The sequence below is a fragment of the Dreissena polymorpha genome, chromosome 1, assembly GCF_020536995.1.
Source record: "Dreissena polymorpha isolate Duluth1 chromosome 1, UMN_Dpol_1.0, whole genome shotgun sequence".
NCBI classification, from domain to species: Eukaryota; Metazoa; Mollusca; class Bivalvia; order Myida; family Dreissenidae; genus Dreissena; species Dreissena polymorpha.
In genome coordinates, this window is record NC_068355.1 from 14,071,926 (window position 1) to 14,085,274 (window position 13,349).

Genomic DNA, 13,349 nt, shown 5'->3' on the forward strand with positions numbered 1-13,349 from the left:
CCCGATTAATCGATCGCTGATTGGTGGATCAATTCTAGTGGGCGGAGCGATCATAGATAAGGCGTCATGTCAATTGCCGACGCAGGTTTTTTCCTTCTTTGAGAAGGCCCTAGACGTATTTTTCCCTTCTAAAAGTTTAATTGTTTTTTTTGAAACCTTTTATTGGGAATTTTTAGGTCCCAATATATACTTTTTGCATTGAGAATTTGAACCGAAACAAAAACACTGACAAAGGTTTTAAAACTGAGTATTTATAATTTTTGAAAGGAAATCACTGAAAAAGACTACGATGAGATAGTTAACATGTTTGTTTAAAAGAAAAACAGATTCATAAATTGGCAAAGCAACAGATAAGAATTTGGCAGAATTCAGTATTTAAAGTAATTGAGTACCGAGAATTGAGTAATATTAGCCTATTAATGGCTCATTGGTAAAAAAAATGAAAATTGAATCAACAAATCGATCTCATTATATAAGTTAACCTGATCCAGTGTAGAAAAATATTGTATAATTAAATTATCTCTTTTCTTGAATGTGTTTAAAAACAGTAAAATATGTTAAATTGATTAGTTAAGACTTTTATTATTTCCCCAAAAAATAAGCCGTTTCGCGCATTATTTTCCCTCAAAAATGTCAAGGTCTTTCCCAAAAAATCAGATAAAAAAACCTGTGATGTTATTGATTTGTGAAAAAAATGGTGGAAGCAATACGAGAGTTGATGTGAATAATCGTCAGTTTAAACCTGTAAGTTTCGGAAATCTAAAGCTTTTAATATTGTTGTGAATTCACACCAATGTTTAAAGCTTAAGACTTCCGAAATGTGCTGATTTACTTGTTATATTCCTTTAATTCATATCACAAAATAGGTTTTTATAAGCATTAAAATTCACCCTGCAAAGTGCCAAATTAAAAAAGCATATATATATAGGGAGGGGGGATCCCTCCCAAACCCTCCCCGGTTGGGCCCCCAGTAAAAAATCCTGGGTACGGCCCTGCTGAGTACGTGATGTGAGCGTAAGACTTACTCCAGGACTCCAGGGGTCAGTGGTTCGAGCCCAGTTGACGGTTACTTTTTTGTATTCTTGTTTTTTTTGTTCTGGATATGTTTATGTCTAATGTTTAAATTTATCAATATAAAGCATTTAATGACAAACTTCAATATATGCCAAAATCTGTGAAAAGGCCCCTTTAAGTGATTTGTTCCTAAAACGCGACCCGAACTTATACAATGTTCATCGGTTTTGCAACGCTTAATAAACGTAGATTATATTCTTAGACTTATTATAAACACGGAGAGGAGTTTTGTTAGGCCTATCTTTGAACACTTTCCATAACCTGGTATTTACAATATTTAGGTGTCGTTATCGTGATTAGTGTACAGGACAAAAAACATGTAGTGTTATCGGTACATGTATCATACATGTAGCAATGATACCCGACGTTGTAAACGTAGAAATTACTATAGATCCGTTGGAAATAAAGCGAAATTCTTTCAATGACTCAGTTTTGGAAGTGATCAAGGCTGTAAGACCTGCGTGGTTTGCAGGCGGCGATGTGCAAGACCAGGTGAAATGCAAGGTAGGGGCATTCTCATTTTCTACCCGTGTAAAAAGTCCTACGTGTCACAGCCTACTCCCACCTAGTGGGATAATATTATTATTTTCTTCTAAAATGCTTTAAAATAAAAACAACTATAACAAATATTCTTAGTAAAATAAAGTTGTGAATATTGATATTTGTTGACAGCTATTCTAATCTTTGTCATACAGTATATTTAAAATTTTTACAGCCTGTGCCCTTTGGATTGGAAAATATAGCGTGATAAACCAGGAAATGCGAAAAAAGTAAACATTATAAATATGATAATAAATAAAAGTACTTTAATTCCAATGGTTTTTAAGTGCATGTTCAACTGCATCGAACAATTTTTATTTTGAGTGATTTTTTTTCCGGCCCTAAATTACAGCCACTTACAGGCAATTTCCCAATGTAAATCATCATAACTAAATGGCAGGTGTTTTTATCTGATTTTGGGGAAAGGGCCTGGCCTCTTTTGAGGGGAATAAATTACCCTGAACGCCGGATTTTGGGGAAGATAAGTAATGTCTTAAACAATCAATTTAACATATTTCACTGTTTTTAAAACAAATTCAAGGCAACAGATAATTTAATTATGCAATATATCCTCCAAGGACCGAACATCGTCAGTGTCCGAACATCGTCCCTCTTTCTAATCTAGCGATTTTATCTCTTGATTTTGTGCTGTGAGGTCACAAACACTACGGTTTGTTGACATACGGTGCAACACAAAATGCAAAAACGAAAACATGCGTACAAAACAGGTAATACATGTATTTAAGCCCATTAAACACACAGTAAATACATTTTTTGGTACATAATTCAAGCTTTAGTATGCTTTAAAATCTATTGTTTACATTTTTGACACACATTCGTGTCGACGGGTAAGTAAGTCACGTCATCAAGTTGATGCAAAAGCTCATGACGTATTTGGGCCCAACACGGGGTATTTGTATTGTGCGCATTGCCTTTAACAGCGACACAGTTAATTAAAATCCAATTTAAGCGCTAAGACACCGTATCTTAGAATCTTTGAAGGAAATTCCATTCCAAGTACAAGAACTATTTTTTAGGAAACGTTTTTAAAGCAGTGGTTGAGGTAGAGTAAACTACGATCGATCCGTTGGGCTGCCCAAGAATATGGCATTCCATACAACTGTCAGGAAGAATAAATCATTAACCCATATGTTTGGGTTTTTTGTTACGTGTTTTTAATGTTAGGTTTAAAGTTGAATTTTTTTGACATTTGAAACCAATAAAAACTTAACATTTTTTAGAGTGGCCTGAACTACTTGTGGTAAGCTCCTTTGTAATTTGATTGGTCCGTTCAAGTCATGTGATGATGTTTGGACCCTGCAAATGGCGGACATTTTGTTTCATAATAGTGTGTTTGGAGACAGACTTAGGACTTGTGTGCATGGATTTCGATGAAATAAACTTGAGATATGCATGCTAAAAGGGATTTTCACCCAGTAAAGTGTACTTTTGTACAAATTGTCTTTATTTATACAAGATATTACTTGACCTAATTCTTAGCGTGACGATGTTAGGGCTCGGGAGGATATTTCTATTTTCTACACTGGATCAGGTTAGGGAAAATTCACCTGATGAGGGGAAAAAAATCCGAGGGGAAAGGGCGGTTTTTCGGCGGGTCACAAACAAGGAAAAAAAATCCTGAATGGCAAAAGTAACATTTTCCCCTAGTTGCAATAATCCAACTCCCAGCTTTTGACCCTCTGGGTTGCATTGAGCTGTAGGTACCTCATATAATAAAAAATGTTTGTTTTTTTTCTATCATATTTGGGGCTGGTATTTTGCCCAATTCCTAATGGAGGAAAAATTCCCAATTAAATGCCCACCCAGTTCCTAGGGTGAACTCCTCTACGATAAAATTGTGGCAAGTTACCTAAGAGACTGATATGGAAACGAGTTTAATCCTCATGGAAATTGTGCTTTTCATGCATACTATTTTCTAAACATTGTTTCGACACGTTAAACGTTTTAGCAAATTATCCTTGAAATCATAAGGCACGGCTATAAATTTATTGTCAAATTCTCAAATGACCATAATTAAATTTCTAATCCCACACTTAGTGCTACCTTGTGCTTTATAATTCATCTGTGATGATTGGACACTTTCACACATGGGAAGGTATATTTCTGTATAATCTTTTGCGAGGGGAAGTGTTGTAACATCTCAATGACTGATCGGCATGCAACTTGCCAAGTTTGCGGTTGTGCTCTTGAATATCAATCTGAACCATATTGTTTTAAAAAATAAATTTTATGTTTTCATGGTGTAAGAACCCAATGATGAAATTGAAATAAAATTTGAATTATATTGCATTAGAATTTTCCTTATTTCCATGTTCTGAGAAAAATCATGGAGAATATAAATATATAAAGCCATGCATGAGAAATATAGGTCTGTGATTTATTAACTATGAAACTAACAAAACAGAATGCTTCGATAATGGTTTTTAGTCCTAATGTTCAGCGATTTTTTAAACCCAATTGGGAAAAATATCGGTACCAATAGGAAAAATTGTGCGCAATAATCCCTGAAATTGGGAAAATTTGTGTCGTAAAGTCATCGGTCATATTGGAAAAATGGTGTATGCCATTTTTTGGTCAAAAATACTTTAAAAATGATTATTAAATTTTGTTAAGTTTTCAATATTATTATGCCCCCCTTGGTAGAAAAGGGGGTATATTGTTTTGCCAATGTTGATCCGTCGGTTGGTCTGTCCACCAAATGGTTTCCGGATGATAACTTAATAACCGTTAGGCCTAGGATGGTAAAACTTCATAGGTACATTGATCAAGACTGGCAGATGACCCCTATTGATTTTCAGGTCACTTGGTAAAAGGTCAAGGTCACAGTGACTTGAAACTGTAAAATGGTTTCCAGATGATAACTCAAGAATGCTTAGGCCTAGGATCATGAAACTTCATAGGTACATTGATCATGACTGGCAGATGACCCCTATTGATTTTCAGGTCACTAGGTTAAAGGTCAAGGTCACAGTGACTCGAAACTGTAAAATGGTTTCCAGATGATAACTCAACAATGCTTAGGCCTAGGATCATGAAACATCATAGGAGCATTGATCATGACTGGCAGATGACACCTATTGATTTTCAGGTCACTAGATCAAAGGTCAAGGTCACAGTGACTTGAATTAGTAAAATGGTTTCTGGATGATAACTTAAGAATGCTTAGGCCTAGGATCATGAAACTTCATAGGTACATTTATCTTGACATGCAGATGACCCATATTGATTTTCAGGCCACTAGGTCAAAGGTCAAGGTCACTGTGACTAAAAACAGTGAAATGGTTTCCAGATGATAACTCAAGAACACTTAGGCTTAGTCACTTCCTAGGTACATTGATCATGACTGGCAGATTACCTCTATTGATTTTCAGGTCACTAGGTCAAAGGTCAAGGTCACAGTGACCTGAAGCAGTAAAATGGTTTCTAACGTTTACAAAATGGCTGCCACTACAATTGACAGCCCATTTTGGGGGCATGCGTGTTTTACAAACAGTCCTTGTATTAATTTAGGTTCAAGCAATTGAGCTACATAGGGAAACTAACTAAATGTTGAATTTTATTAAAATGTTTATTTTTTGTTGAAACCTTCAATTGGAGATTTTTTTGACCGCAATTGGGAAAATGCTGTTTTCAGGAATTTTATAAAGAAGGAAAAAAATCGCTGATGTTAATCAAGCAATCATCATACATAATAGAAAATAGTATATGTTGAAACCTTACGCGAATTAAGTTAATTAAATGTAAAAATTATTGAAATGCATTAAATAATTTTGTAATGTAATATACATACTGTAACAGATATTGAACATCAGTCACTTGGAACTTTGATCTGGAAACAAGCATGAAAGAAAAGTCCAGTGCTCCCACTAGCCTTCAGAAAATAATAGCCATAATTTTTTTCCTTAAAAAAATAAAAGCCAAAACAGACGCGGACTTTTCAGCAAAATGGTTCTGAAGGCAAAAAGAAAAAAACAATGAATCTCATTTTATCTATGTTTTATTAAATGTTTATCTATTGAATTTAAGTTATATATATATACTTAAAAACAAGCATAATATCAGTGTGCTATTTTCTTATAAAATATTATCATGGCTTTACAATAAAGAATACAATCAAGGTTGTGGATGTGACTTCATAAACCAGATATCAGCTACAGTTACATACACATTAGAATAAAGGGCAGAGCCCCCACTCCACCCAGAGCCCTTACTTATTATACTTTTTTAAATAAATTATATCAGTTGCAATTTCTGGTGAATAAAATTTGAAATATTATAAACCACACCTTCCGCATCACCGCATGTGTATTCGTCATTCTATTTTTTCTATTATGAATTTTGAAAATAAATCATAATCGACGAAAAAAATACAGTATCCAAAATTTACGGCAATCGGAAAAATTGTACGCGTTTTGCACATGAAATTAAATGTGCATATCGTTTGACTGCTTTATCTCTTAATACGACGTTTGCCATGAGCCGCTATATTGTAGGCAGAGGCCAATATCAACTGTAAATGATTTGTTCCAACAATAACACTTTTGCAATGACAATCATGTTTACATCAAATAACATCACAGCGCGTGAGTTGAAATACACTCCCTCAGTGTAATTCCAAACACGTGTTTCGTTAAAATTACTGGCCATGACCCATATGCCGGGTCCCTTTGAATTTGGAAAAATTTGCAGCGTTTTGCATTAAAGTGGTGGATTTGTGTTGTTTCTGTTTTGCTAAAAAAATGCTTCAAATTGAGAATAGAAGTGTTTTTCAGTATTATTTTTAACCAAATTACATGGTTAAAAATTGAAATCATTATCACACATCAAGAAATGTTAAAGCAGACAACAAACATTGGTTATTACGGGGATAATTCGTTGATGGCGATAAAATAATTATTTTATCAAGAAATGTTCAACGTAATCTAATTGCAGAAAAAAACGGTGTGTAAAAAAACAAAACAAGCCGACAATATTCGCTGCGATTTTCAATAATGACATTTAAATTATAATTGGCGAAAAAATAAAAGATCTAACAGTTACAGATAATTGGTAAAGCACTGGGAGATTAAAGACGTTTTTTCCGAAATATATTACTGCTGTCGGACACTGAGAAAGACACTCTAGGCCACGATGTCGCAGAAGTTATTGACGCGTGTATGACAATACACAGGGTCGAGTGTGTACACAGGTAATCTGGTTATTAATTTTTCCTGCTTGATGACCCGATTTACAGGCGTTTTGCACTCACCGGACAACTTTTAATGGCAATTTTTTTATATAGGCGGATAAAATAATAGCCAATTTTTTCTAGACAATTTTAAGAAATAGCCAGTTGGATAAAATAATCGCCATTGGCGACAATGTCTGGCAGCAGCGTGAGCACTGAAGAAAAGCCTAACATATCTGTTTCATGGATTGACATGTGTTATGACCTGCAAAATACTAAATGAAGAAAAGTTAGTGTCAAACACTGAACAATGTATTTCTTCTTCAAAAAAAATTGAGAATTGAGAATAAAAGTGTTTTTCAGTATTATTTTTAACCAAATTACATGGTTAAATATTGAAATCATTATCACACATCAAGAAATGTTAAAGCAGACGACAAACATTGGTAATTACGGGGATAATTCGTTGATGGCGATAAAATAATTATTTTATCAAGAAATGTTCAACGTAATCTAATTGCAGAAAAAAACGGTGTGTAAAAAAACAAAACCAGTCGACAATATTCGCTGCGATTTTCAATAATGACAATTAAATTATAATTGGAGAAAAAATAAAAGATCTAACAGTTACCGATAATTGGTAAAGCACGGGGAGATTAAAGACGTTTTTTCCGAAATATATCACTGCTGTCGGACACTGAGAAAGACACTCTTGGCCACGATGTCGCAGAAGTTATTGACGCGTGTATGACAATACACAGGGTCGAGTGTGTACACAGGTAATCTGGTTATTGATTTTTCCTGCTTGATGACCCGATTTACAGGCGTTTTGCACTCACCGGACAACTTTTAATGGCAATTTTTTTATATAGGCGGATAAAATAATAGCCATTTTTTTCTAGACAATTTTAAGAAAAAGCCAGTTGGATAAAATAATCGCCATTGGCGACAATGTCTGGCAGCAGCGTGAGCACTGAAGAAAAGCCTAACATATCTGTTTCATGGATTGACATGTGTTATGACCTGCAAAATACTAAATGAAGAAAAGTTAGTGTCAAACACTGAACAATGTATTTCTTCTTCAAAAAAATTGAGAATTGAGAATAAAAGTGTTTTTCAGTATTATTTTTAACCAAATTACATGGTTAAAAATTGAAATCATTATCACACATCAAGAAATGTTAAAGCAGACGACAAACATTGGTAATTACGGGGATAATTCGTTGATGGCGATAAAATAATTATTTTATCAAGAAATGTTCAACGTAATCTAATTGCAGAAAAAAACGGTGTGTAAAAAAACAAAACCAGCCGACAATATTCGCTGCGATTTTCAATAATGACAATTAAATTATAATTGGCGAAAAAATAAAAGATCTAACAGTTACCGATAATTGGTAAAGCACGGGGAGATTAAAGACGTTTTTTCCGAAATATATCACTGCTGTCGGACACTGAGAAAGACACTCTAGGCCACGATGTCGCAGAAGTTATTGACGCGTGTATGACAATACACAGGGTCGAGTGTGTACACAGGTAATCTGGTTATTGATTTTTCCTGCTTGATGACCCGATTTACAGGCGTTTTGCACTCACCGGACAACTTTAAATGGCAATTTTTTTATATAGGCAGATAAAATAATCGCCATTTTTTTCTAGACAATTTTAAGAAAAAGCCAGTTGGATAAAATAATCGCCATTGGCGACAATGTCTGGCAGCAGCGTGAGCACTGAAGAAAAGCCTAACATATCTGTTTCATGGATTGACATGTGTTATGACCTGCAAAATACTATATGAAGAAAAGTTAGTGTCAAACACTGAACAATGTATTTCTTCTTCAAAAACCAAATTTGTCCAATAAACTCACTAATTTGTATATTGAGTTTATTTTTCAGGAATATCAATCATTATAGTACATACTTTATAGTATAGATTTAAAAATAGAGTTGTTTTAGCAAATTATTGAGTTGATCATAAAAAAAATGTGTGGATGGGGCGGGGGGATGTTAGTCAGATTTTTTTGGGGAAAGCTACTTTTTGACATTACGAAACAACAGATAAAGGGCTGTAATTTTGCACAAAAATAATAACTGGTATAATACCCTCCCCTTTTCAAAGTTATAAAACATTCATTGACTAGTGTGTTATTCAGGAAATTACTGGTGGGATATCTAATATACTGTTTGGGTACTACCAGAGCTGGGATGATTGTTTTTTTTTCAGGTATTTACTGGTGGGATATCTAATATACAGTACTGTTGTGGTACTACCATTGCTGGGATGATTGTTTTTCAGGAATTTACTGGTGGGATATCTTATGAACTGTGTGGAAACTACCAGAGCTGGGATGATTGTGTTTTTCAGGAATTTACTCGTAGGATATATAATATACTGTTTGGGTACTACCAGAGCTGGGATGATTGTGTTTTTCAGGACTTTACTGGTGGGATATCTACATGTGTTATGTACTGTTTGGGTACTACCAGAGCTGGGATGATTAGTTATTCAGGAATTTACTGGTGGGATATCTAATATAAACACTGTATTATGTGAATTGGGAATAAGACATCAATTTGGGAATAAATTGTGTTTTATCAAAAGTGCATAATATGCAGTTTTATATGTTGCATTTATCTAGTTTTACAAATTATAATTTAAACATATACTATATCATTTAAATTGATTTTACTTCAAAACTGGATTTTTTATTAATTTAATAAAAAAATCCTCATGAAATGAAACTGTGTCCATGCCGCGCATGGACACAGTTTAAAAATACACTTTAAATGATACAAATTCAATCACTGTTAATGAAAAAGTCATGGAAAATTGCTTATTAAGCTTGAAGTATAGATAAAATAGTACAAAAATAAATTCAGATCATGAAATTTGTTTGAGAAAATCATCAAAATGATGTCCATTCCCAGTTTGATGTCTTATTCCCAATTCACATAATACAGTTTTTATACTGTTTGGGTACTACCAGAGATGGGATGATTGTGTTTTTCAGGAATTTACTGGTGGGATATCTAATATACTGTTTGGGTACTACCAGAGCTGGGATGATGTGGTGCTGATGAGGGTGTACGGGGAGGGCAGTGGGCTGATGATCGACCGCGACCAGGAAAAAATCAACATCCAGGTCTGAACTGTGGCTGTCACCCTTTGCTCAGAAAGATGATTTAACTTAATGATATCCAGTCCTTCCTAAAATAAAAATTTATTGCCGGCTAGAAGGTCCTATAATCATGCAGCATTTGTCGGCCCAGACTAATTATTGCCGGTCCAAAAATAAAAATGATCATTAAAGACAAAAAAATGATATTTGTTATCAATATTTTAATATTATTATAGAAAGAAACTATTTAATATCAATATTCATAAATGTCACTGACAAATAATTAAAGTTAATTCTTTTTAACCAAATAATGTACGCCTGAAAGCTTCACTTTATTTATGACATTGAGAAAAAGTTAAAAATTCAATTTATTACTTGTTGTTGTGTTCATTTTTTAAATTAATGTAAGGAAACTGTATTGTAACTCCTGTGGCGATGTTGAGGTTTTGACAGTTTGCGATAATTTCACAATGACCGTTGTTTTGTGCCCTGCTTAGGTATGAATTAATCTAATAAAACGGGAGCTAAAATGCACATGTATTGATAGTAGTGCTGCAACAATAAACTGGTATTGGTATATATCGCAATATGCAATCTGCATATCGTATTGCGATACGATTTTCATCTTACCTGTACGAACATTTTACAAAAATTCATCCACATTTCGTCCAGAAAAGCCATCCGATAATGATATCAAGGTAAACAAAACAAAGCGGTGTTTTGTAAAAATAAATTCTTACGTAAAAATATTATTCTAAAAAGTATATTATATGGAGTAGCGTTGTTACATGGGAGCGTTTTTTGATGCTTTTGAACAAATTATCATTGAATTAATTATGCAAAACTGTAACTTTTTCTTTCGATTCTGAAATGAGCATTATTAAATTTGTAATCCGAATTCCGGAAACACGCTTTCGAATTTTAATGCTAACGCAACAACAAAAAATTCTAGCGTCAAATAAAAAGTGCTTTATCCTTTGTCTCAATAAAAAGCGCGTGAAAATTATGCAGACATGTAGAACGTCGCATGGAAAGTGTCAGTGGGTGTTTTTTGTGTTGTATTAAAAACGGGAACATCACGTCAGGCAATTTACGTGTGTTCAGTGGGAAAAAAACGCCCCGATAGGACGTAATTTCATCACATTTTTAAATAGTAACAAATGCCAAAATGTATTTGATACTTAAGAAAATTGGCGAATACTTAAGAAAATTGGCGAATGTTTGTGTTTCCTGTTATTGTTGAGCACTTGTATAGTAAATATTTACCAGAATTTGCTTTAAAACTGGAGTATACGGGATTATCGGGTAATTGGCGAGTTATACTTCTGGTACAAGTCAGCAATATATTGCGATATATTGCAATACGGGTTTTTGAACTGACAATATATTGCAATACGCTTTTTGGCGTATTGTTGAAGCACTGCTTGATAGTGATGACATAGAGTGTATTTTGCTTTGACGACGCGGCAAAAATCTGATACTTTCGATATAAAAAATACAACCAATAAAAAAGCATCAGAAAAATCCGAGGACCGACTGTATTTCGGAAGGACTGGATAACTGTCTGTATAAAATTTCAGAGATATGAATCGGGGTGAAAGATTTGAAATTGGTACAGAGTTTTGTATGTTAGTCAATTTTAATCTATATAAGTTTAATTATTTGATGTTTTTATGTCCCCCACTATAGTAGTGGGGGACATATTGTTTTTGCCCTGTCTTTTGGTCTGTTGGTTTGTTTGCGCCAACTTTAACATTTTGCAATAACTTTTGCTATATTGAAGAAAGCAACTTCATATTTGGCATGCATGTGTATCTCATGAAGCTGCACATTTTGAGTGGTGAAAGGTCAAGGTCAAGGTCATCCTTCAAGGTCAGAGGTCAAATATATGTGGCCAAAATCGCTCATTTTATGAATACTTTTGCAATATTGAAGATAGCAACTTGATATTTGGCATGCATGTGTATCTCATGGAGCTGCACATTTTGAGTGGTGAAAGGTCAAGGTCATCCTTCAAGGTCAGAGGTCAAATATATGTGGCCCAAATCGCTTATTTTATAAATTCTTTTGCAATATTGAAGATAGCAACTTGATATTTGGCATGCATGTGCATCTCATGGAGCTGCACATTTTGAGTGGTGAAAGGTCAAGGTCAAGGTCATCCTTCAAGGTCAGAGGTCAAATATATGTGGCCCAAATCGCTTATTTTATGAATACTTTTGCAATATTGAAGATAGCAACTTGATATTTGGCATGCATGTGTATCTCATGGAGCTGCACATTTTGAGTGGTGAAAGGTCAAGGTCAAGGTCATCCTTCACAAGGTCAAGGTCATCCTTCAAGGTCAAACGTCATATAGGGGGACATTGTTTTTCACAAACACATCTTGTTTTACTTTATTTTTAATGACTGTTAATGGATTTAGTTTTTCTTTATAGTGTGGATTCTGTTCAAGATATAAATAAGAATCTTTTGATTTTTGTAAATGTAACAACTGGACAAATTGTAAATGTATACATGTATACAGAGTAAGCGTTTTCTATGCAATTCTCTAAATAAGGTAATTGCTACAAATTTACCCATCTGGCTAAAGAACACTGCTTTGGCTTTAACAATTTTGTCATAAAAAACTCACCAAAAGATACAGTGCAAAGAATTTTCCTATAGTGAGGCAAACTAAGCTACAGTATAGATAATTTTGAGCAGGGGAACCCCCCCCCCCCCCCCGGATCTAATGATCGGGGGTATATTGTTTTTGGCCTGCCTGTCTATCATTCTGTAGAAAACTTTAACTTTAACCTTGGCAATATTGAAGATAGCAACTTGACATTTGGCATGCATGTGTATCTCATGGAGCTGCACATTTTGAGTGGTGAAAGGTCAAGGTGTTCCTTCAAGGTTAAAGGTTATTTTTTTTATTCAAAGCGGCGCAGTAGGGGGTATTGTGTTTCTGACAAATACATCTTTTGTTAATTAAGGCTTCACATACCAGTATAATACATCTTTGTTTGGAAATTCCGAATAGATAAATAATACTTATAGGAGAACTCCTTTTCAATTTGTGTAAAATAAAGGCAACATGTAAGACATGATGGTAGTTTAAATAACATGTATTTATATGAAGCATTTACATTACGGTATTAATGCCCTTATTTAGCAGATAGGATAAGTTCACATTTTTGCTTTGACAGATACTTCATGCAGCTGGCAGATGTGCACCATTGTATGGCACGTTCAATAATGGCGTATTGTACGGCTTTGTCCAAGGGGTGACATTGGAAGTGGACACAGTTCGAGATGAACAGATTGGAAAGTATGTCACATAGATTAATAAGAGTAACATTATAGGTAACTTATGATGAAACTTGGTCAGAACATTTCATCATTTGTTCTAATAATATCTTGGGCTGCCTAGAACAGGCCAGTCC

At 34.3% G+C, this 13,349-nt stretch overlaps 1 protein-coding gene across 4 annotated transcripts in view; it reads left to right on the forward strand.

Moving 5' to 3' along the window:
• Positions 1 to 1,352: 1,352 nt before the first annotated feature.
• The window catches only part of LOC127871689 (ethanolamine kinase 1-like), a 35,493-nt gene continuing 23,496 nt past the window's right edge, over positions 1,353 to 13,349 (forward strand). For 3 of the 4 annotated variants that reach the window (XR_008045514.1, XM_052414819.1, XM_052414831.1), the window contains exons 1-3: positions 1,353 to 1,578; positions 9,814 to 9,945; positions 13,113 to 13,234. Coding sequence is in view for 3 of the 4 variants with exons in the window: in XM_052414819.1 (XP_052270779.1) it covers positions 1,429 to 1,578; positions 9,814 to 9,945; positions 13,113 to 13,234 (404 nt within the window). In the remaining variant the exon portion in view is untranslated. Of the gene's footprint in view, positions 1,579 to 1,634; positions 1,845 to 9,813; positions 9,946 to 13,112; positions 13,235 to 13,349 lie in introns of those variants that run through there. The other variant, XM_052414840.1, reaches the window with a different exon arrangement.